Source organism: Neolamprologus brichardi, chromosome 3 (genome assembly GCF_056152115.1).
Source record: "Neolamprologus brichardi isolate AB-2024 chromosome 3, ASM5615211v1, whole genome shotgun sequence".
NCBI classification, from domain to species: domain Eukaryota; kingdom Metazoa; phylum Chordata; class Actinopteri; order Cichliformes; family Cichlidae; genus Neolamprologus; species Neolamprologus brichardi.
In genome coordinates, this window is record NC_142106.1 from 53,614,723 (window position 1) to 53,641,066 (window position 26,344).

General features: G+C 41.9%; 2 protein-coding genes across 3 annotated transcripts in view; one reads left to right on the top strand and one right to left on the bottom strand.

Moving 5' to 3' along the window:
- Nucleotides 1-736: 736 nt before the first annotated feature.
- LOC148105834 (protein NLRC3-like) overlaps nt 737-26,344 on the bottom strand; it is a 111,969-nt gene continuing 86,361 nt past the window's right edge. Inside the window, exons 1-2 of one of the 2 annotated variants that reach the window (XM_087838954.1) lie at nt 2,428-4,252; nt 737-914 (exon numbers count right to left, since the gene is read on the bottom strand). In XM_087838954.1, the coding sequence (XP_087695080.1) occupies nt 737-914; nt 2,428-4,052 (1,803 nt within the window). In that variant the 5' untranslated portion in view covers nt 4,053-4,252. Of the gene's footprint in view, nt 915-2,427; nt 4,253-26,344 lie in introns of those variants that run through there. The other variant, XM_087838951.1, reaches the window with a different exon arrangement.
- On the top strand, nt 14,056-15,745 carry LOC148105835 (uncharacterized). The gene is made up of 6 exons (XM_087839025.1): nt 14,056-14,136; nt 14,238-14,352; nt 14,715-14,816; nt 15,016-15,183; nt 15,309-15,464; nt 15,690-15,745. The coding sequence occupies exons 1-6, from the start codon at nt 14,056-14,058 to the stop codon at nt 15,743-15,745; spliced, it is 678 nt and encodes a 225-aa protein (XP_087695151.1).

Consider the following 26,344-nt stretch of genomic DNA (forward strand, 5'->3'; position numbering starts at 1 on the left):
TTTCCAGTCACATTATTAAAGCAGACAAACTACAAGCTCATTTTCATTCCAACAAGTCATCTTCTGACCTGGACTAACAACACTGGTCTCAAAGTGCAGCTGGGTGTGAGACCAGTGCTCAGGGACCGTCTACAAAGTGCAACACTGAAAGAACATCACACACTAATTTGCTTCCATCATCCAACCTGAAGAGGAAATAGAGACGGCTCCCCTTCAAAGTAAAAGCTGCTCCTTTTGGACACAGTATCAAAGAAAGTCTACAGTATAACATAGAAAAGACAGAAAAAAGTTTTGGTTGTTTTTAAATTGTGCAGAAATTAAACTACACAAAGCTCAATTATGTGACAGACATTTCATCCCATGTCAGTTTGGACTCATCCTGGGCCGGATTATCCAGCACACACTCTGACCACAGGCCCAGGGGCCACGCACAGCTGGGCTCCATCCAAGAGACGGGAAACAAACCAACACAATAATAAAAAGCACCATGTGATCTTCTTACATCTTCAAGACAAACATATTAAAAACATGAGCATATTTGTTTCCTGATAAAATGATGTGACAGGTAGGACAGCGTAAAGTGGTGGTGTTACAGCCTTTCTCCCCTCTGCTGCGGAGGCTGTTAGTCTCTCCCAAACTCAGCTACAGGACTTCCAAATGAATGAATAAAGAAACTTTCAAACATCAATCAAAGATCTGAAATATAGAAAAACTACAACAGCCGCAGTCAGTGAACTCACCTCAGAGTCTCCAGTCGACAGTTTGGACTCTGCAGTCCAGCACACAGAAGCTTCTGTGCTGAATCCTGCAGCTTGTTCCAACTCATGTCCAGCTCTGTCAGATGGGAGGGGTTGGACTTCAGAGCTGAGGCCACAACTTCACAGTGAGACTCTGAGAGTCCACACTGAGTCAGTCTGTGATGATAGAAAATATAAAATGTGTTATTATAAAAGCAGAAAATCTGCATTATAAACACAGACTGAATGTATATGAAGACAAAACAGAGTGAGGTCATAATCTGATGAATCTGCTCTTCACATCTGTGCTTCAGCTCCTCTTACTTTCTTTGACATGACACAATGATTGAGTCTCTCTCAGACCTGCAGACTTTTAATGAGAATCTTTGTTTGGCTTTAATCTGCAGATGAACGAGGAAGATGGTGTCACATTTAGGCTTCCATAATGTCCACAGTCTATCACTGAGATCTGATCCAGATTCAGAGTGAAGACACACATTTGGACTGTTTCCTGTTTTGACTCCAGAACATTTTGAATGAGTTCAGCTCAGTGAGGAGTTCCAGCTGGAAAGATGATCTCTGTTTGCTACCTGCTGTCAGGTACGACTGTTCACGTCCACACGCAGGAAAAACCTGCTGACTGTTACCAAATGGAGCAGAAATCTCATCACTGGACAATAATGATGAATGAACTCAGAGCTGCTGATATCAGATCTGATTTCAGGGGAACTAAACACAGAAATGATCGGCTCATTTTAGCTTTCTGAGCCATTATCTGCTGGTGTGTCGCTAGTTGGTAGAAAATGATTTGTATTCCTGTTCAGGGCATCAGTGTTTATGAGTCCAGATCCAGGTGACAGCAAGTCAAAATGATGTTACCTGTTTGTGTCCAGCAGCAGCCTGTATTCACTTTGAATATTGTTCTAACCTGACATGGATCAGTTTGTCTTTGATTGGTTTGTAAATGTCACTGTTTCCATTGGACCTGAGTGACGGTACAAAGACAGAGAGGGAGAGAAAGGAGAGAGAGGATGGAGACAGCAAAGAGAGAGCAAACACAAACAGGTGAGAGTGGACAGGTGACCAAGGTCAGCAACCAATCAGAGAGCTTCTGTTTGACCCACAGTCACTGATGATGACTGCACATAACCAAGCAGTGTGTTACTCTGATATCAAATATGGATCCTGCTCTTATAATAATGATCATCAGACGATATTATTGTGTTATTTTGTAGCTGAATACGATGTTTGTGTGGTTATCAGTGAAAGAAGCAGTGAGGAGGATGGAGAGAGAGAGACGAAAGAGGGTGAAGTTAGAAACACTAAAAGGATTTTTAATGGATTTTTCATGGATGATTTGAGTGATTTCCAGCAGGACACTTAAACATGTCAGTGGACGTCCTAAAGAACATATTCACTGATATGAAACGTGTCACTGAACAGGATTAATATCAGTGGAAACATGGTGGAAACAGCTGTGACTGCATGGATGTGACACACTTCAAATCTGTTCTCCACTCTTGGATTTGGGATCCATGGAGCTGCTGCTGAGTCTGTACAATAAAGGAACGGTGTGGAAGGTTGCAGCGTACGGACACAAACACTTTGTGGTTACAATCTGATTTTATTTTCAAAATTAAACTACTAACCTACACTGATCAATGATGTTAATGATCACATCTGGACTCACCGAGCCTTTCTGCAGTTCCTCACAGCTGGAATCAGTCTCTGTCGTCCCCGCTCTGATGTGTTGTACTTCTGCAGGTCCAACTCATCCAGAACCTCCTCTGACATCTGCAGCATTAAGGCCAGAGCTGAGCACTGGATCTCAGAGAGTTCCTTCTCTGATCTGTTCTCTGACTTCAGGAACTCTTGGATCTCCTGAAATAATGAGAGGTCGTTCATCTCCATCAGACAGTGGAAGATGTTGATGCTTCTGTCAGGAGAGATTTCATCACTGTTCATCTCCTTCAGGTTGTTGATGACTCTCTGGATGGTTGCTGGACCGTTCTCTGTCTGACCCAGCAGACCTACTAAGAGTCTCTGGTTGGACTCCAGACAGAGGCCATGAAGGAAGCGAACAAACAGGTCCAGGTGGCCATTTTTACTCTGGAGGGATTTACACATGGCTATCCTCAGAAATATATCAAGATATTTGTTATCAAAAACACTGGAAATCATCTTGATTAAAGATTTTGATTTTAGAAACATCTTCAGCACCTTCAGTCCTGTCTTCCTGTTGGTCAGACAGTGGAACATGTAGACAGCAGCCAGAAACTCCTGAATGCTCAGATGAACAAAGCAGTAGACTGGTTTCTGGAAGATCACACACTCTCTTTTGAAGATCTCTGTACAAACTCCTGAGTACACTGAGGCCTCTGTCACATCCAGACCACACTGCTCCAGGTCTTCTTGGTAGAACATGATGTTTCCTTTCTCCAGATGTTCAAATGCCAGCCTCCCCAGCTTCAGAAGAACTTCCCTGTCAGCCTCCGTCAGCTCCTGTGGACTTGTCTCATGTCCCTCATGGTACTTGTTCTTCTTCCTCTTTGTCTGAACCAGCAGGAAGTGTGAGTACATGTCAGTCAGGGTCTTGGGCAGCTCTCCTCTCTGCTCTGTAGTCAACATGTGCTCCAGAACTGTAGCAGTGATCCAGCAGAAGACTGGGATACTACACATGATGTGGAGGCTCCTGCATGTCTTCATGTGGGAGATGATTCTGCTGGACAGCTCTTCATCACTGAATCTCCTCCTGAAGTACTCCTCCTTCTGGGCATCAGCGAAGCCTCGTACTTCTGTTAGTCTGCCAACACATGCAGGAGGGATCTGATTGGCTGCTGCGGGTCGGGAAGTTATCCAGACGAGAGCCGAGGGAAGCAGATTCCCCTGGATGAGGTTTGTCAGCAGCTGGCTGACTGATGACTTCTGTGTGACATCAGACAGCAGCTTCCTGTTGGTGAAATCCAATGAAAGTCTGCTTTCATCCAGGCCGTCAAAGATGAACAAAAGCTGAGAGACAGCCAGCTTCTCTGCTGTGACCTTCTGTAATGTTGGATGGAAAACATGGAGCAGCTCCAGAAGACTGTACTGCTCATCTCTGATCAGGTTCAGCTCCCTGAATGAAAGCAGAACCACCACACTGACATGTTGGTTCTCCAAGCCCTCTGCCCAGTCCAGAGTGAACTTCTGCACTGAGAAGGTTTTTCCAACACCAGCCACGCCGTTGGTCAGAACCACTCTGATGGGTCTCTGTTGGTCAGGTAAGGCTTTAAAGATGTCCTGGCACCTGATTGGAGCGTCATGGAGGGCGTCCATCTTGGAAGCTGTCTCCAGCTGCCTCACCTCATGTTGGGTATGAACCTCTTCACTCTGTCCCTCTGTGATGTAGAGCTCAGTGTAGATCGTGTTGAGGAGGGTTCTACTTCCTGTTTCATCACTTCCTTCAGTCACACGTTCACATCTCCTCCTCAGACTGATCTTATGTTCATCTAAAACCTCCTGCAGACCAACATCTGCTAAAAGAAAGAAAAACAATGAGACTAAAGAGAAAGAAAACTCTTCAATGTCTGAACAACACAAGAAGTCCAGTTTTCAGAAATGAGTCCATCAGCAGACAGATGTTCAGTCTTACTTTGTACACAGCTGCTCTGACTGGCTGTCTGCAGTCCAGCTCTGCTTCTGGATCTTTCTCCACACTGGGGACAGGAGGAGTCTCCTGATGAAGCAGACTGGTCCCAGTATGAGGAGATGCACTGTCTGCAGAACCAGTGTCCACAGCTGGTAGAGACTGGATCCTTCAGGACGTCCTGACACAAAGCACAGCAGGACAGCTGCTCCTCCTCACAAACACCACTCCTCTTCCTCTCTCTGTGAACACATTTCTTTATCACTAAAAACATTTACTGTCAGTGAAAAACATCCAGATGTGCCCAAACTGCAGTTCCTCACAGTTCCTTTGATTTCATCAACACCAATGAGCTGCTCTTCCTTTCTGCCTTTCTCATTAAACACTGAGTGATGAATACAAACTCAACACTTCCTGCAGACTTCCTGACTTCACTAAGCTTTCCATCAGAGAGAGACAGTTATGACTTTCACTGTTTTACAGCCGCTGTGTGCAGATTATCTGGGTCAGTTCACTCTGAAGCAGCTTAGAAGTGTCCGTGTAGAGCCGTGGTCTGACACACAGAGACTTCTGACTTTCTCTATTTAAATTAACATGATGAAGATGAGCAGGTTTCTCATCTAGTATAGAACTCTGTGTCTCTCTGGCTGGCTCAAGATGGCTTTTCAGGTTTTGTTTATGTTTTGCTTTCTCCTGCTAGCGTTTTGCCTGCCTGGGTAGAGCTTGTAATGGCCTCTCGCTCTTGGTCCACACAGTTATGATGATTACACCACCTGTTGCTGATTCACCTGGGCTTACCGGTAACCATTTAACGCTGCGGCATGGAGCAGTTCGTCGCTGGGACATTGACCCTCCTGTGTTCATGATCTCAGCTCCTTGCTAAGAAATCTCTCTCTAAATTCACCAGTTGTGTTAACTTTGTGTATACTTTGAGTATATATTTCCCCGGACCTGGTTACAGACGCTTACCTGTGACTCCCGTGTGTGGCTGTGTGAGTGGAGAGCAGGACAAGAGTGACTGAAGAGGAGTGAGTGTGGACTCCCTTCCCTCTTTTCCCTGGAGCCCTGGACCCCCTCCTCAACTCACTGTACATATATAGAGCACTGTGGTTCACCCCTTTGGTAAATAAACTGTCACCTTTTTGTTTGTCAGAACTCAGTCTGTGCTTGAGTTCCTCTGTTAGCCATGACATTTTGTTGGTTCTCTCTCTTCAGGTCCCTGTAAGTGTTTTCTAAAACATTATATTTATTCTGCTTTGATTGTTTTGTGTGCTGAGGGACATTGTTGCATGATCCACTTTTTCTCATCACTCAAATATCCTGATACTTTCAGAAAGTTGGAGAGCTCTCCTGGCTTGCTTAGTCTTTGCTCTGTACTGCAGTACTTGCATTGGTTTCACTGGACAAGTCTGCATGTGAATCTACAACTGATCTGACATTGTGGCACAAACACAGTAAACAAACACTACGAGCACCTTGTTTCATGTGCAGTGGCTTTCTTCTCATTCTGTTACTAAACACTGTATGAAAAGCCTCTCACTGCCAGCATCCTTCCAGCCCCACGACAACAAGACCAACTCACATCTTCACAACATCAAGAATTTTTCCCCTTTTCTTTGGAGAAACTGAGAAGCCAATAGGATTGTAGCTCAAACTTGCCCACAGTCCTGCGTCATCACTGCTCACTCCTACCTGTGTTGGTGCTGAGTGGACAGTCATAGCCTGCTGCTAGCATGAATGCTAAATGTACTGCTGTGGATGATCAGCAGAAAAAGATGTTGTCAGTTTGACTGTTTGCTGTATTTAAAGTGTTTTTCTCAGTTCATCTGTATTCAAAGTGCATTCGGGGCTTTAGCTGACAGCTCTTTGTGCTAACAAACTAAACTCTCTTAGTTTAAGCCAACAGACTTTACCAAACACAAAGCCTGCTGCTGCCTCCATGGGTTAGCTTGTGTGACTGGTGTTTCCACCAATGAAATCTAAATCACACTAATGTGTCCTCCAAGGTGTTTGGTGGGAGCACTGAGTGAAACATAAGAGCTCTGGTAAAATAACAAACAGGGCTGTGAGAGCAACTGAAGTGATAAAAATACTGTTTAAAGATAAAAACACTTTGATGTTCTCTTGTCACCTAACAAAGTCCAAACCCTGTGAACTATTTTAGCTTTAATAATTGTGGATTCAGGTATCCTGAACCCATCTTTGGACATTTGTAATTAAATATTTTAAAACTCCATCAAAGACTCCTGATGTGGCTGTTTGGAGAAGGAAAAGAGGGACAAAGTGGAGCGTCGAGCTGAGGCTTCATTCACTGCAAACCTACAGTTATGTTTCCTTATTTCTGCTGTTTGCATGTTCACAGCTGAAATAAAGCTGCCTCTTTGACTTCATCCTGTTGTGTTTGGGTCCAATCCTGCCTGCCACACAGCGCTACAGGAAAAAGTCTAATATTTTTATCTTTTTAATGAATCTTTGGTCATATTTATCCAGGAAAACACAAACATGTAAAGGAGTCATCACAGTTCTCTGACCTCGTTTGTCCAGGTTCACCACTGAAGTCTGGAGGTTCATGTTTGGACCAGTCACTCCTCACCGACGGACAGCTGGATCCTGCAGACTGTGACCTCTGACCTCTGCAGACACAAACATGTTTTATTCAATGATCAATTCTCTGATAAAGTGATTGAAGCAGCTGTGATCACACAGGAAGTCAAACTAAACCATAGGAAGAATATGAGGAATATGAGGAGATTACACACGTAATAAAATACTAGCAGTAACACAGCTGCTGCAGACAAATCAGTCGTGTGATCGTGTGTGAGAGGAGAAGGACTGTAAAGGAGTTTTGTATTAAAAGCTCTGTATGAATGTGGGAGCATTTGAAGGGCTTTAAAAAGGCCAAAATAAAATAAAAGGCAGCAAAATTGCTGACTGTGAAAGTCACCAGACTTATCAGACCTCTATGATTAAGACCTGTAAGAACACCTATTTGTACTTGTTGGCATTATATCAAATCAGTTTAACCAAAGTAAGAACAATAATCCATAAACCTTCATAAAGACAAACATCTCCCCAGAACATTGAGCTGCTGAAGTGTCACTGAAGGGAAAAACTATTTGTCCTCCTCCATCCAGCAACACCTGAAACACCTGAGTGGAAGCTCCTCCCTACACTGTGTTTGAAGCAAAGCACAAAGGAGACACCTGCTGGAGCAGCTGGAGTCCTGCAGACACTCAGCCTCTTCACTACACAAACACCTCCTACTAGAGCAGGGCGATATGGCCAAAAATATCACGATATAGATTTGAACATATGCGATACCGATATAACTGATGATATAATTGACACTAGACATTTTATTTTATTTATTATTATTATTATTATTAGTGCAAAAAAACCATCAAAGTATTTTCACTTAAACTTAAAACCTTTTTTTTGCATTAAAGTTATATAAAAAAATTAACAGTGCAAATGCAAATTCCTTGCTGACAGTTAAACCAAAAGGCATTTTTACAACATATCCTCAGCATAACCATGTATAATATCCACAAAACTTAAAAAGAGGTTATACACACACAATACGGTAATATTATGTTGAAGCACAGTACGTATCACTCCGCGAGGCTCCTGCCTACGATAGCCTTAATGCTCCGGCAATCCATCAAATGGTGCGGGTTCGTAATTTAGCAAAGTTGTACTAAAACATCTGACAGATTTTCGAGCGTCGTGTACATAAAATCGTTTCAAGGTCAGTAAACACAACCAGAATTCAAACATAAGGCACACGGGATTATAAGGGGCACTGTCGATTTTTCGAAAAATCAAAGGATTGATTTTAAGTGTGCAACAATAACGACGGCCCGCTAGCATGCTCTACCAAAAATACTGCTTTGATGTGTATCTGATGGACGAAAGCTAAACCAGTTCCACACCACTGAAGTTGTAGCATTTTTACAAACCAGTTCTGGTTCATCCGTTTCATTCAACGATCCGCTTTCGTCCTTCTCATACTGCGTCGCCGCCATGTGCGTATGTAAACAAAGGCACTGCGCATGCGTGTTTTACCCATATTCTATCGCGATATTTCATTTTCTTGTCGGTGCCCAACATTATACCGGTATTATTGTCAACAATATGATATGGCCCACCCCTACCTCCTACAACATCCATTCTTTCCACTCTGACTGCTGTGTTTGTGGAAACACTCCAACACACACCGCTTCACATACCAACATAGAAATGTGTGTGAAAAAGAGCTGAGCTGATATTAAACATGAGGATTTATTCAAAAATACAGAGTCAGCAACAACATCTAGACACACATTACCTCTCAGCAGCAGAAGAACATCCTTTAAAGTTTGCACCAATACCCTTCGACCGGTTGATCTTTAAAGAAACACAGCTGGGTTCAGGTCCAGGAGATTCTGGCCTCTTATTGATCCTAAAATAAAAACGATAAATGTAACAGCTTCATGATATAGGAAGGAAAAACTGGAAATATTAAATTAAAGATATGATGAACAGACATGATCTGAAACTCATAAAAATAATGTACTTACTCTTTGTCACATAACAGTCTTTTGTTAAAGTTTACAACAATTTCCTTCGACATGTTGCTCTTTAAGGAAACACAGCTGGGTTCAGGTCCAGGTTCTGGATTAGTTTCAGGGTTATGTCCAGCTGAGCCTGGTACGCCCCACAGCTCTGGGCTTTAAAACAACACACACAGAGGTATGAGTGTGAATAATGATGGAGCAGTGATGTGAGTGCTGAGCTGTGACATGGAGAAGAGTCATGGACAGTTAGAGATGGTCATCTCACCTCTGAGCTTTGGTCTGGCTCTCATGTTCCCCACACAGAGTGCTTTTAGAGGGAGGGACTCCCTCCTCTCTGTCCTCACACTGATCCATGCTGCTCAATTCACATCAGCTCACACACACTTTCTACCTTCACCTGCAGAGGAAACACAAATCAGCCCAGCAGACATACTGACTGACCCACTCAGCATCCACTGATTAATTCAGACACGTTTTAATCCCCAATAGTTGATTCTGTTCATCTGGATGTTTTCAGTGGGAGAAACGTTTCATGACTCATCCAGGTGACTCCTTCAGTCTCAGCTGACTGCAGGTTTCCAACCTTATAAACAGGACATTTGCACAATGGCTGGGAGGTCATGACCATTGATCAACAACCACTGATCAATGGCCATGAGTCCCATACACAGAGAGTTGGGGAATGTCTGCAATCACAGCATTACCTAACCCTTACCTGGATGATTGAGCATCAAGACACTTTTTAATATTTTACTAGTTTCTGAAGCTTTTTACCAACTTTGTTCAAATTGGTCTGCCGTCATTTTATTGTTGACAAAAAGAGATTTTGAGTTTGACTGTTGACGTTTCCATGTGGGACTGTTGCTGCAACACCAGGATGTTACTACAGAATACACTTTATATTGTGAGCACTTGGATGTTAGTCCAGTGGTCCTAAACTGACACACCTGCACCTGGATTCATTCTGACCAGATTTGATCCCAACAGTGTTTCATACTTAATACATCAGACACAAACTCTGCAGCTGTCATTGTGTGCAGTGTGTGTGCAGTGTGTGTGCAGTGTAAGTGCAGTGTGTGTGCAGCAGGACACCGTGTCCTATGAGTGTTATACTACAATAAACAGAGCCTGACCGCGGGCATAAAGAGGCCAAAAACCCACTTATGCTCTAAAGATGAAGTTCTATTTCTCTTCAAATGACCCTCAGAGCATGTGGAGGGTCATTAAACGCATCACAGATTACCTCAAGAACAACAGGCTGAAGAACATAAAAACAGAGTTTCTGTCTGATGGTTTGAACATGAAACAGGAATATTGAGCAAAAACGGCCAGTTTACTAACTCTGCAGAATTGACACAAAAATCTCAAAACTCGGACAACCACAGACTGTTTTCCTTCCTAGTGATGAAGGAAAAATGCTGGGCTGGCATGAAAAGGGGCATTTATTCCATTCAAGGACCCGAAGCTTCATAAAGCACCCCTCCAATAGCCAAACCCACCTGTTCTCTGATTGGATTGTTAAATTTGTGATTGACATGACATTGGCCAATCAGATGAAAGGAAGAAAAATAGGGACGTACTAGTAACTTGAAACTTGAGTGCAGAGTTTCACACGTATTTCTTGGTTAAGTACAAATCCTGATTTACAAGTACAAAATATTTATGACCACAATTTGATCCCATACATCCACAGACTGATGGAGGCAGGAGAAGCTGCCTACAGTCATCAGTCAGTGGATCCACAGTAACATCGACTCTGAGTTCAGCTGCTGATCATCAACTAACTGTTTCTGTCTCATTCCCAGACTCTGATCTCACATAAAACGAAGCAGATTTATGCTGAAACTAAGCTGCACACAGCTGATGTTAGCCAGGAAAACAGTACAGACTGCTAACGTTACCTTAACATGGAGACGATCAACTGCGCCACAACATTCACGAAAGCGAAAGTAAAAGCGACGGAAGGAAACGATCAGAGAGGCGTTTGAGGGACGTTCAGAGTCAGGAACCTCAGAAACGGATCAGGCTGGAGTTTAATTCTGTTTTCATCTTTAGAAACATCTGGAAATAGTTATAAAAATGCTGCGTAATAAAGAAAAATAGTGTAGTTTAGTTTGAGTTGTGTTTAGCTGAGCTGTGTCTTTAATCAAATCTAAACTGAAGAGTTCATTTTGTGGAGGAGCAGCAAGACTTTCAGTGTTACTCTCAGGAGAAAGCCTCCCAAATGTCTGTTGTCTTAATAGTGGAATTATCTGGAAAATGAACCAGTTCTTATAAGCTGCTTTTCTATATGAGCAGTCAAAGCATTTTATACAGCGTGCTTCATTCACACAAGCACTTCTTTTTCTAACAATGACTCTATGATGGATGCATCGGAGAGCAAGTCGGGGTTCCACGTGTTGCCCAAGGATACCGTGGCGTGCAGACTGGAGCAGCCAGGGATCAAACCTCCAACCTTCCAGTTAGTAATTCTACCTGCTGAGCTACAGTCTGTACTTCCTGAACAACACACCCTCCTTTTGTTTCTTTATTTCCAGTAGCAACCAGGACCATAATGAACCCTGACTGCAAAAGACACTCAGGATCCACCTGCCCAGTAAGTCACCCACTAACTGTAACTATCAGAGCCCTGACCTTCTGCAGAGACGAGTCACACTGAACACAGCAAGTGTCCCTGCTCTCAGATACAAAACCTCCCTTTAAAAGTTCAGAGTAATGAAATCAGCAGTTCTGATTCTAGAATTTGTAGTCTCACACACTTTTGTTGTTTTGGTTCACATCGGTTGATATTCTGCTGTAAACAACTAATGAGAACATTTTATAGAAGCTTTGAGTGTCCATCAGGATCCTGTAGAAACAGCTTCCATCTCAAACACTAAACATCATTATTTACATTCTGTTTATTTATTGTTTTAAAGTCACTCTAGCACAGATTTCTTTAGCCAAACGTCTTTCTGTGTCTTCCATACAAACATTAAACATGCAAACACTCAACACAGCAACACTGAAAGCATTTGAGTGTAACTTTCATTCAAATCAAACTTTATACACAATTACAATAATGGAAAAAGACAATCTAAATAGTAATACACAACAACCACTGCAGAAATAAATAAAAGAAAACCAAACACAATCCAGACATGAATACACAAATATATTTAAATCTATATATTTATACATTTTAATATTATGTAAAAGAATACAAATACAAAACCTATCAAACTACCAATATATAAAAAAGATCAGAATCAGAATCAGAGACTTTATTTATCCCCAAGGGCCAATTAACATACAACAGAGCAGCATGACGTTGAAGACAAGCACAATAAGAGTGAGATAATAAATACACAGAATATACAGTTTTAAAATTAAAGTGACTGAAGGTGAATAAATAACTGGAAGTGACTAAAAGTGAGTAAAGTGTTGGTAGTATAAGAGTGTAGTTTATGTTTCTGGTGTGGGCAATGTTCTTATCAGTTGGAGTTAAAAAGCAGAGTGGCTTTGGGGACAAAGGTGGCGCTCCTCCTCCTCTCAGTCCTGCAGGAAATGCAGCGGAGGCGTCGCCCAGAGTGGAGCCATTGAAATGCGGGTTGAAGAATGTGAGAGAGGTCGTTGATGATTTTGGCTGCCTGTCTAAGAGCCTGTTGATGAAAACCTGTGCCAGAGTTCTGACAGGCAGGCCAATGATTTTAGAGCACACTGATGCTGCAGTCTGTTCCTGTATGAAGGCTGAGGGACCAGCAGGTGATGGAGAAGGTCATGATGCTTTCCAGGAAGGCGTAGTAAAAAGTCATCATGATGGGTGTGCTGACTCCAATTTTAAAAAAAACATTTTAATGTGAAAATTTAAAAAATAAATCTTGACCTGTGTAGTATGTTAACACTATTGGAAGTAAAAATAATTTGAACTCCAATTTCGAAAAAACAACTTACTTTTTTCTTCTTTTTTTATAAAGCTCTGACTTGTATTATGAGCATGAGTCTGTGGCCTGGGAGAGAGTCCTGTCTGCAAAATATAGTATATAATGACCAATGCTGGGCAATTAATTATATAGTTACTTCTTCAAAAAAGTAACTCAGTTTGGCAAACAACAAAGTTTTTTGCAGCTATTTTTTTTTAAATGCAGCCAAGGTGTTTTTAAATAAACATTTCCAACTATTTACAGAACAATCAGCTGTTCTGCATCAAAGTTGATGCCACACAAATTATTTGTGCCACTCCAAAAAACAATTTCTGTCCACTATGAGATGAAGGAGAACAACAGCCTGATACCTGCAGGCCTGACAACAGCAGATGTATCACTGCTGTAACACCTGTAACATTTAGCAGTCGCCTCATTGTTCTGACACACAACAAAACTACACTACACACTAACTACACAAGATTTGCGCTAAACGTCTCAAATCTCTCACATCTCAAGACACCGCCGTCACTCCTAAAACTCCCCCCCGTTTCTTAACAACAAGATGCCGCGTTGCTATATCATTTTTTGATTGGTCGACATGGTACTTTTTTGGATGAATAGGAAAGGGAGAGGGGGGTGGAGTTTGTTTTTGCTCACAGGCTTTCGAGCCTTTTTTCTTATAAAACGCCATTTACCGTTTCTTCCCGCAGTAAATATAAACAACGATAGTATTCAGGAAGAAAACCAAACACTGCATATATTTTTATCATAACTCTGGTTTTAAGTGGCCTATCAACACAATTTAAAAACTGGTATAAAGTCCACACTTTTTCCGTCAGTTGTTCCGTCTGTCCTGCTCACATCTCCAATGGTTGTCCACGTTTTCATTAACGTGGCTTCACTCCACATCAGCCACTCCGCTTTGCTCGCTAAAACACCGGTGTCAGCACATAAGGACGCTGTCATAGCCTGTCAATGACGTTGATTAGCTGCGTATATACGAATGTAAATCTCATCATTGGCTGGACTATGGGATAAGGTGGCATCGTTCTAATCCCATACGGGAGCAGCCAGTCACTTACTGACTAACACTGCAAAACAGAATTGTTAAAGTATTAATTTTAATTTCAATTCAGGTTAGATTTTTTTTGTGCGCAACACAGATTTTCTGTGCGCAGAGACCGTGCCAGCAGTGCGCAATTGCGCACGTGCGCAGCTTAGAGGGAACATTGATGCTGAGCCTCCTGGCTTTGGGCTGGAACAAAAGGAAAGTGGAACAACTGGGCCGCACTTTGAGCCAGAGATATCTAAAGGTCATTTTTTCAACACCCATTTTAATGTGTGTGGTAATGGGGGAAAAACACCAGTACTCTAAAAATGTCAATATGAATGACATTTATTAATGTATTCTTAGATCATAAGGATCCTTAGAGAACAAGTGGAGAGCCTGAATGCGAGCAGAAATGAGCTGGGTGTGGATGACGACACACTGCAGCAATGGGTGGCCGATGTGCAGCAATGGGCTGAAGGTGAGTCTCAATATAATGCACTCGTGTATAACAACAGGACCCACCGTGGCCTCATTAAAGAACTTAGAATTAAGATCTTTCTGACAGTGTCAACAAACAATGAAAAATAAGCCTTGTAAAAGCACAATTGATGGCAGAGTTGTTGCGTTTGATCAAATTGGATTGGACCTGGGTTGAAGTGATGTCGTACTAGTTGGTTTTATAAACCTGAACACCAACATACTTGTTATCTCATGATAATGCAGCACATGAAGGCTCCAGATGTCTTATAATGAATATCATCAAGTCAGTGATTACAGAGTCCACTGTAGTTTGGTGACTGTTACTCATCCTGTGTTCTGATTAATATTCCTCTCACTTAGAAACGGATCAAACTGATGGCAGCCTTGGAGCGTTGCAGGCACGAATAGAGGAGCTTGTCGTCATCATCAGAGTGCGAACACAAAGTCTTTACAGACAAAATGGTGTCACAGTTTCTTTGAAATGGACCGTTTGATGCTCAGTTTGTACAGCTTGTACAGCTACTTTGTAAACAGAATAAAATCAGATCCAGGTTTGTTTAAGCTGGATGTGATTTGTTCTAGCAAACAAATTGATGAGTGTAGATTAAAATGTAAATATATGCATTATGTGAAGGTGTTCCTTTTTTATGGTTATTTACAGATAGCAACAAGAGGCGACACAGAATTCGCAAGGTCATCTTAGATGAGAAGAAACGCTTGGCGGCTGCTGTTGACGACTACAACAAGCTCGCTGAACCAACAAAGCAAATCGTATCCAGTGATGCCCTCATCCAGACCGACGTTTGGCCCTGGCAGAGCACAAGTGAACGTAAGCTCTTGATTTCTAAATATCCTTTTTAAACAAACTCCCAGTATCTGAGCAGTAGTTGAATGTTTTGTTCTTGAATCATAATATGCTACTATGTTTTCGCATCTGATGTTGTTAAACTGCAGCTGCTGCTGACCTCCGGACAAAGAGAAAGGTCTTTGAGAAGGTGATGGCTGTGAGGCGCCTGAGAGAGGAGGAGATGATCCTTTGCAGGGAGATGCAGCATCACTGGACAGTGTTGCGAATGCGATCTGTGGTGTTGGGGACAATCTCCTCAGACTGTAAGCACATCTTTTATTTATTTATACATTTGGTGATGAATTGATTGAAAATAATAGCAGATGCTAAAGTCTTACTGGATCTTTTACCTATATTTGGGTTGCTAGCTAACACTGCCTTCTCCCTTAAAAAAAAGTTTAATTACATGATCCTAATTCCTTGTGTTTATGAGGTGAGTTTTTGTTTGTTTGTTTTACTTATATTTAATAGTTTTGTTCTTTTTACAGCCTCTCTTGTTGGCATGTCGGAGGATGCACAGAAAGGACTCCATAGCCTGGTTTAAAAACAAAGTGAACTGAAAGCTGAAATGCTCAAAGTAAAGGACGTGTACAAGAGAATCCTCAGCCACCAACCACTCCTGGAAATGGACTCGGAGGAGGAGGAGGACATTCCAGACGATGCCGCTGAGAGTGATTTGAGCACTTCTGATGAAGACTGATTGTGTCATCATTGATGTTATGTTTGGTAAAATAAAAAGTTAATCACATCTGTTTAATGTGATTTTTATAATGTCTGTTTTAAAAATTGCTTATCAACAGTTATTTTACATGTTGAGAAGAAAAATGTAATTCCCTTGGTGCAGTTGTTTACCCTGAATCATTCTTTCCCATCTAATTTAATGACTAGTGTACATGTTCAGATACAATAACATAATTTAATTCATGGGCTGCTCAAATTATCACAAAATTTAAAAGCACCAGGCAGCACACTCACAAGGACATTTTTTGTTCAGTGTTTTGTTGAAGAAATCAACAAGTACAACTGAGATGTTTGCTGTAGTGGTGTGTTTGTTAAGAAGCATGCCAGCACACTGGTGAACTGACAGTCCCAGAATGCACCGAGCCAGTGACTCGCCCCAGAACAAATGAAATTAATTATCTAGAAAGACAACCGTGATCAAAGACTAAGTAAAAGAGTAGGAAACAAAAGATAAGGAAAGGTACTGTGGGGTAGGAAAGAAAGGCCAGAGCTCTGCAAAATGACCTCCAGCAGGCCACAAATATGCACGTCTGTTCAAACGGTCAGATACTGACTCCATGAGGGTGGTATGAGGGCTCGACGTCCACAGGTGGGGGTTGTGCTTACAGCCCAACATCGTGCAGGATGTTTGGAATTTGCCAGAGAACACCAAGATTGGCAACTTTGCCACTACCGCCCTGTGCTCTTCACAGATGAAAGCAAGTTCACACTAAGTACTTGTGACAGAGTCTGGAGACATATTGGAGAACCTTCTGCTGCCTGAAACATCCTCCAGCATAATGGTTGGGCAGTGGGTCACTAATGGTGTGGGGTGGCATTTCTTTGGGGGACCGCACAGCCCTCCATGTGCTCGGCAGAGGTAGCCTGACTGCCATTAGGTGCTGAAATTAGATCCTCAGACCCCTTGTGAGACTATATGCTGGTGCGGGTGGCCCCGGGTTCCTCCTAATGTAAGACAACGCTAGACCTCATGTGGCTGGAGTGTGTCAGCAGTTCCTGCAAGACGAAGGCATTGATGCTGTGGACTGGCCCGCCCATTCCCCAGACCTGAATCCATTTGAGGACATCTGGGACATCATGTCTCACTCCATCCACCAACTGCACTACAGACTGTCCAGGAGTTGGCAGATGTTAGTCCTGGAGTCTGGGAGGAGATCCATCAGGAGACCATCTGCCACTTCATCAGGAGCATGCCCAGGTGTTGTAGTGAGGTAATACAGGCATGTGGAGGCCACACAGACTACAGAGCCTCATTTTGACGTGTTTTAAGGACATTACATCAAACCAGATTAATGATTCTGTATTGCACTGATCAAGAAACCAACCCAATAGGAGCTAAAGGCATCCTCTTCACATTACTTAACATAATAAGTTTATACTATGTTTAATGTGCATTTTCTGCATCAGTTTAGAACATAACATGTTAGCGCTCCCTGGTTCTTTTTGGAGAAAGATCGTGAGACAGCAGGCAGCTTTGGAAAACTCATGGCAGCTGTGGTAATTAAGGAATACTTTGATTTAATATTGATTTCATGACAACTATCCTCAGGCACATATTCCTGGATATATACAATGACACGAGTAAACTCCCATTTTAGAATCATTGCCTTCTTTGATCTGACTTACTGCCTCAGACTTTGGACCTGTGTCCCCAAAACTACAGAAAATCCATGACACTGGGTAAGAGGCCTTGATCATGTTATAAGTGAGAGAGTTTGGTGTAACAGTGGTTGAACATGCCAAATCAATCCACAACATGCTGCCATTCCCCAGCTGTAACCTGCATATGCATCAAACCAAAACCCAGTACCATAGCCACATGATAGCCAGCTGAGGTGGTTTGGGCATTGATGATTCTTCAAAAACAAAAGTTTGTGAATATTTGCTGTATTGCCAGGCCTCAACCAGCCTGTTAAACTTATCAAATTATTGTCATAGATATGAACCTATTGACTGAAACAGAATAATCCATTCAAGCCTCCATCATCATCCAAGATCACTGTTAGTATTCAGATTAATTTATCTCTATTTTCCTCTAGAATGTTTTGAAAATCAGTATTTGATCAACAGACTTTTTAAAAGTGTATTTTGATCCTATTGTTTACGCGTGTAATTGCATTTTTTTTTTAAACCCTTAATCAAATTGTATATTTGGTATCTAATAATAATATTAACAATAAAGATAATGTTACATATGCAACATGCACACAATAATGATGTGCAAACAAACAAGAAAAATAGAAAAAAATGACAGTTTAAAAAAATAATACACTGTATATAAAAACCACATATGACCACGACTCCAAATGAGCAATTGTCACTGCATCTAAACATGACAGATGACATATTACAAAAAGGTAGAAACGTATAATATACAACATGTTGTGAAGCTGGTACTGGTGCAGTTAACTTTGCTTTAGGCTCCCATACACAGTACTGCTGACCCTAATCACCTCATACAAGATGTTACTTACTTTACGTGCAGTGCAGTATTACTTTAACTTGCAATATGTTATAATAGCCAAGTCACTTCTATATTTATGAGCATGTAGACAATAATGTTGGCTGATATGTAAAACTATGAGATATCGAGTGCTGGGAAGATATTATTGATCGATCAGATTCATGAATGTTTTATGTACTTAACCCACAATAAGAGAGTGAAACAGAGACTGACACTGGTTAGAATTGTATAGTAAATATTTTATTTTGAACTTTTATGCTGAACTACAAACTGTGAACTGTGCGATCTCTGCGACCTGTGGTGCCTGGTTTACTGTGTGTAAAACTGCAGGTTCCCATGTGTCATCCCACACTTTGCCACTGTCAGGAGAAAAACATAACAAACAACAACCACACAACCACACAAAATAGGATCATTTAGGTTGTGACATATGACAATTTTTAAGGATGAAATATCTTCTATATTCATGTCATGCTTTATACACCTTCATTGTAATATAAATTAATCAAATCAAGTCAGAGAGTAATAATATATGGAGTAGACGTCAAGCAGGACCACAGCAGCAGCCACGATCCTTCAGAACCTGCTGGATGAGAGAGCACAGAAACTCCAGGGAAGAAGTTTAGTTAGTAACATGCATGAACTGCATTACTGAGACATGTATGTTTACAGATGGTGGTGAGGGAGAGGGGGAGAGTTTTTAGTAAAAGGATATGTGACTGCATCTTCAACCAATACTGAGCCTGCATAACCCTGAAAGAGAGAGACAGAGAGAGGGGGGGGGGGGGACACTAACCCCCAGCAGTCTGGTCCTATGACTGCATAACTAAGGGCTGACCTGAACCAGCCCGAACTATAAGCTCTATAAAGAAGTAAAGTCTTATGCCTACTCTTAAAAGTCTTGACCATGTCCACCTCCAAAACTCATAATGAACTTTGGAGGTGGACAGCTATCAAGCTACTCACAGAAGAGCAGCTTGACAGCGAAAAGCTCCCAATTTACTTTAGTCCAAATACATGAATTCAAATTGAGGTGATAACTATTTATCAACAATATGAATGTCTGTTCCCGTCCAACAAAGTTGTTACTACATACCATGTTGAGCAGGGCTTCCACTTGACTTTAACTTCTTCTTTTTCCTGAAAAACATGATATAAACAAACAATTAATTAAGAAAGACATGCAAGTTGCATACAAAAAGGAGCTTATAAACATTTGTGTACTATTGAATGGCTCAATATATTATACAATTAGTTTACAAAAACATAAGAACCACTACAATGCTTGTACTGCCAGCATCGAGTGCATGTCAGCAAAGCAACACTGCTTACATTGTGGCTCACAAGCAAAACTAACTGAAGCAGATGTTACTGAATGGGAAGGAGCACCTCCACATCAATCACTCCTTCTGAGCATGATGTCAGCAGGACTTTAAAGAACGCAAACATCAGGAAGGCAGCACGACCAGGTCATATCAGGTGGTACGTTCCTATTTAATGTCCTATTTGGAGCGATACAGACTCAGTGGCTGAATTAGTGTAGATTCATCAAATACAAAAGCTTATGGATAGTCAGTCAGGCACAGTTCAAATCCGGGAAGTCCAAGTTTCGGCATTCTGAAAAATAACAAATGAAATATTTACATGAGGTCTGTAAAACTGAAGAAAATAAAAGAATGAAAAAAGAAATCTTATCAAACTTAGCGAACCTGTCATGTGTTTTGTACATTTACAATAACATAACGTCTAACCTTTCCTTTTCCTTTTTTTGGTTGGGACATCCGAGGTGTACGCCGTAGAAATTGAGGGAGATGCAGGAGGAAGTAGAGATGAAATTTGGCTCAATGCTTACATATATGTGTAAAAACAAAATGTACGAGCTGTGAAAACTGTGTCTGATAGAATGAAGAGTAGATTGATATATGAAATATTCCTTTATTGGGTGAGAAAATCAGACCATGTCATAACTGCTTTAAGTCATACAGAATAGATATCAGAGCCTTAAACAGGCTGACTTCTGCTAAATGGGTCAAACTGGGCAGAAAGTAAACAAACACATAACATCCTTATAGAATATGATGTAACACAATAGATCAACGTAGCTCAGAATATATAAAGCATATAAACAATTACAGCAATATGATGCAACAAACACAGCAGTGCTACTAATCCAAAATACTCAAAGCTTCATAGAACTGAAACAAACATTTATTTTTAGCTCCATTCTGCTGCTGATACAGACTTTAGGTTTCTGAATATTAAACTTGTTGCTGCCTTTCATAGTGTGTAACTTGAAGGCCCTGAGTACTTTCTCCCACACTGAAAACACTGGAATGATAACATTATTTGAACATTACCTAATAAGACTGATTCAGGACAGACAATTAATTATGTTAAACTTTCCTAGCAGTCCTTCACAAACAGGGAACAGTCTGTCTATTCTCTCCATCTGTCAGCTGCTGCTGGCTCTTCCTCCTCCTCTTCCTCACACACTGCTGAGTTTGTCCTGGTGGATCATCAGGGGTGCAAAGCCTCACAGATGATGTGCAGCAGTGGGTCCCTCAGTCTGTCCTCACTCTGGACACTTGCAGTTGTCACACATGGAAATCAAATGAGTGATAAGCTGCAGGATTCAAACACAAGTATAACTTATAAATACATGTTCATACTTTTATTCCACAATCAGAGAGAAAGAAACAGAGAGAGAGTGCAGGACAGACAGACAGGTGACAGTCTCAGGTGTACACACTGCTACAAACAGGAGGATTTAGTGTTTGTGTTATTACGAGTGCTAAACAAGAAGAGTTCCCAGATGGTACAGTGGACACACGTGTGACTCCTGTGATTAAAGCATCTTTCTTTCAGCTTAACGAGTGAACCGTCAGCTCGTTCAAACACACGTTAAACGTTTGGCTCGACACCACCGAACAGAGGCCGCAATATAACATAGCTAACATTAACAGTGCAGTGAATCCTGCTTGTGCCGTGATATTCAGGACTGCAAACCGAGCAGCATCACTGACTTTCAGCTTGTTGTGTTTGTGGATATATGACTGACTTTAATTATCCATAAAATCATCACATTCTCTGTAGGATTAAGGTCGACTATTGAACAGCGTATATTTTAAAGTAAAGGCTTTAAAACCAAGCAAACGCTGAAAGTACAAACATCACTAATGTCACATAACTTTGCCGACATGTGGCCAACAGCAATGTTTTAATGTTCTTCATTATTAAACATTTGCACATAAATAAGTGACATAATATTCAGTGCATACTTTAAAATTTTACTCTTCCGCCGTTTTCTTCAGCAAAATTATCCACACCCACCGCCGCGCTATGGAGTCTGGGATATGTTGGGTCATGAAGTCTACACCGCCACATCCTTAAAATTCAGGGAAATGAAGGACGCATTTGAAGGCCGCATTTTGAGCCGCCTTTGAATTGGCACAGCCTTCGTTGCGTCGCTGAGACGTAATCGGCCTTAAAATGCGGCCTTTGAGGCTGCAGACCCTGAAAAGGGATACAGCCCTTAGCTGATTGTGACCTACACCCGTTTTCACACCTTGTCTCATGTGATTAGGCAGAGGATCAATAGGGAGTCCATGACCCTCTTAGGGGGACACTCACACGGGACCTAAACCTGGGATTCTCCACCAGTCGCTCTCAGAACTGAAGAAACTTCTTGGATAAAATGTCTTCAAGAAATTTAAAGCAGTTCAGACGCTTTTCTTTCCCAGCTCCTCAGACTGTCCACCCTGTTAGCTTGGTTAAGTAGCCATGAAGAGTAGAAGGCCAAGTATGAGTTTCAAACAGTAAACACATTTATTTTTAAACCCTGCAAATAAACAACATTAACATCAAAAGTTTTACATTTCCTAAATTTATCCCACAATCTGAATATAACACCCACTTCCCTTCATTTAATCCGCTGTGTTAAATATGATTAAGAACAGAATGCAATCATTTGCAAATCCTATAAACCAGTATTTTAAACAAAGTGAGAAAATGAAAGATTTAAAGAAAAATATTAGCCCATTTTGAATTTGATGGCAGCATCCTCTCTCCAAAAACTAAAGGCTTTGCGATGTTTAGTGCTGGACCATGTTGGTTAATGTGTAAACTTCTGAAACGTTCAACAGTTTCCATTTTGATTAACCTGACCAACATAGAACATAGAACACCTTTGAGGTGGACCTTGCACCACTAGTTTGGCACAACACGGGCTGCCGCCTCGGGTCTCTGCTCCTCCTGCCTCACCTTCTCTCATCCACCTGCTGCCTCTGTGGAAGCTCCTCCATAGCCACCACCAAACAACTGACTTATTTTTACACATCGACCAGCATCCGGCCAATCCACCACCTTTCATTGTTTATACCGTCACAAAAAAAAATCATCGGCCCATAAAAATTAAAAATCACCATCGGTATGCCCGATGGCCAGTCCAGCTATGGTCGTGCCATCAGTTAACCCTTCACGTGCCAGCTGTGACACACATGTCCAGGATTGCCGACCCCTGCTCTAAAGCATCTGATTTGGATTCCTGAGATCAAATATATTTTCCTTTGGCTTTGTTTTCTTCCCATTTGTGTCTTTAATGTAGTGTTACATCCTGTTTGTTTGCTTCCATCTGTATACATGTCCAGATTCACTGTTATGTTTCTATTCTTACATTGCTGTGTGATCACTGTTCCCTCTGCTAACTGATTTGACCTTTTGTATCTTACACTGATAATTGTCATATTTGTATCTGCACCTAAAAAATAAAGTTTTCCATGCTAAAACACAGCTCCACCTCCTGCAGTTCTCCCTCTGAATCTAAATGAAGACGTGCAGCACAGCAACCACAGCAGCGCTCAGATCACACGTGTCCTGTTATTATGTATAAAAGCATGAAACAGGTGAGACAGGTGGGATCAATATTAATGTTGCGGAAATATATGAAAAAGCAACAGAAGAGTGAAAACATTTCGTGTTTCTAGAAAGATCTTTCAGCTCATAGCTGCTCACAGACTGTATTTACAAGTGACAAACTGCAACTCTACAGTACATCTACAGTATATATCAAATATATTCTGTATTCAAATCTATTGAGTGATGTTTGAAAGTCTTTCCAGGTTAGTTTGATCCAGGAGGGTCTGAAGCCAGAGTCAGACAGAGACTGTGCAGAGACTGTAGAAGGACAGAGCAGCAGCAGAGCAGTCCAGATACACTGATGATCCTCTGTCAGATCCAGAGGGACACACAGGGATGATGCTGGACTCTACATTGTGTCTGACAGTGGAGCTGTTCTCAGAGCAGTTCACTCTGCAGCACTGACAGTCATCTGCACTTCTTCTCATTCCTCTGTCAGTCACTGCTGGATGAAGCTCTCCTCTCCACCTCCCAGTAACATGGCCCAGTCAGAGCGTCTCTACACACAAGCTGCTGCTGCTTCAACCTCTCTGGATCATCAGGACACAGCTCCTCCTCTCTCAGCACACACACCGTCCTGTTTAAGGTGTGTGTGCACCATCACCTCCACCTGCAGAGAGAAGAAGGAAGAGCAGAGGAGATAAATAAGTGTTTCCAGAGACTCTTCATCAGCTGTCAGTCAGTGATGCAGCACATCCAGTATAAAGAGCAGCAGGGACTTCAGTGCTGGGACTGTACTAGGACTCATTGTTGCTTCACTTTTTCTAATCTTTGGATTTTTATTGAAGTTGATGAAAATGTTTTTCCCTCCTAGTTTGAGTTTGGACTTTCATTCATTAGAAGAACCTTGGTGTGTCCACTCTGAGCTCTGTAGGAACCCCAACAACAAGCCCAACAATCCAGATGGACGGTTCCAGCTGTTAACTGGAGGAATTCCATCCAAACATCTGCTCTCACTAAATTCTTCCACACCTACAGACTGTGTTCTTCACTGCTTTAAACTTGGAAATGAATGCAGTCATTGGTCTGCGTGCTGCTTTGTTCAGAGAGCTGATTGGCTGTTGACAGTGTTTGATCAGAGCGTGTCAGCCGTTACCATGGTGACCATAAAGGTCAGAAACAGGAAGTGTTTGTGTCCAATCCTGAAGCCTGTCACCATTCTCCTCTCACAGCTTCACTGAGAAGCTGCAGCTTTACAGGAAACACTGGATCTTTGTTTCATACTGACTGTGTTTAGTACAATACTGCTGACAGCACCACCCACTCACTCCATCACTCTACTTACAGCAGAGTCTCGAGTCTGTAGTCTGGACTCTGCTGAAGATCAGACAGCTGCTTCACATCTGGATACTTCAGGTTGTTTCCTCTCAGCTCCAGCTCTCGAAGATGGGAGGGGTTGGACTTCAGTGCTGCTGCCATATAATCACAGCTGATCTCTGACAAACCACAGTCCCACAATCTGTATAAAGAATGAAAGATGTAAGTTTATTAGACAAAGTGTGAGCTTGAAATCATTCAGTGTTTCATCATCTGTTCAGAGCTGAAGAAGGTTCATAATGTAGAAGTTTAGAAAATGGAAACTCCAAACAGCTGAAGCCAACAGGAAGCAGCTTCAAACAGGAAACTGTGCAGAGTTTCAGACTATATGTCCTGATGCAGCCAGTTGGATTTTGGAGATTTGAATCTCTGTTCTGTGACTAAGTCCTTGAATCATTTCTTTCAGTTGGTCCAACAAGACAGACTAAGTATTGGACATGTGTTGTGGCTCCATTAGGGGAGCTTCTAAATGTGATGTGATGGCCCCTCTGGGTCTGTCAGGTCACAGGACTGAAGAGAGCTCAAACTGGGCACACAGTTGTTCCAGTCTGGACCAAAGACTCTATACTGGGACTGAGGGACTGCTTTGACTGCACCCACTGGGACTTTTTAAAGGCTCATGTCCTCACTTAGATCATCGATTTCTACTGACATTTCTTTCTGGGAAAAAATGAATTACTTTGAAAACAGGAAGTATTTTCCCCAATAAGAAGCCCTGGATTAGTAAATCACTCCAACATGTTCTCAGGCAGAAGAAGCTGTCTTGTTATGAGGGAGAGAAGAAAAAGATTGAGGCACAGAAACTTGTTGAAAGAGAGATAAAGCAGCTAAAATCAGGTGTAAAAGTAAAGCAGAGGATGAGCTGAATAAAGGACACTCAAGGCTGGCTTGGAAAGGAATGAAGTCCATGGTGGGGATGCAGAACAAGGAGCAAAGATGAATGTGATGCTGAATCAGCAGAAGATTTGGACTCTGGACATTTGATTCCAGCTTTGATATCATTGATTTCAATGAAGAGCTTTGTGATTGTAGCAAAGGGCTGGTAGCTCTGAGAGTCCCACTGATGAGGTGTTTGTGTGGAAATCTCTTAGTGGGATCAAAGAGAGAAAAAGCCCTGGTCCTGATGCTTTGGGAGGAAAATGATTGAAGTGTGCTGTGAGGAACTGACTTGGAGATTTTCACACATTTTCCAGTCGTCCTTGGAACAACAGGAAGTTCCCAGCATATGGGAACAAAGGTTAAGTGTTCTATGGCACTCAGTGATGATGGTGCTGTGGCCCCACCACCTCCACCTCTTTGTAAAGGAACTAACTGTAATCTGAAGCTTCAAATGCAACTAAGACTTCCTCCACTAGGTGGCAGTGTCTAATGAGAAAGTGTTAGTGGAGCTGGCCTGGAATCAGAAACAGGAAGATGCAGGATTTGACCTGAAATGGGGAAAAGTGGTTAGCACTAGTGCCTTAAAGCAAGAAGGTTGTAGGTTGAAGCTTGTTGGCCTTTCTGTGGAGGTTGGATGTTCTCCCACAGTCCAATGAAATGCTGCTTAGGTTCATTGGTGCTTCTAAATTGGCTGTAGGTGTGGATGTGAGAGAGTGCTTCTCTGTCTCTCTCTGTTTGCCCTGTGATGGACTGCTCACCTGTGCAGGTGGACCACGCCTCTTGCCCTATGACAGCTAGGGCACAGGCTGCAGCCCTGTGAGCCTAAGC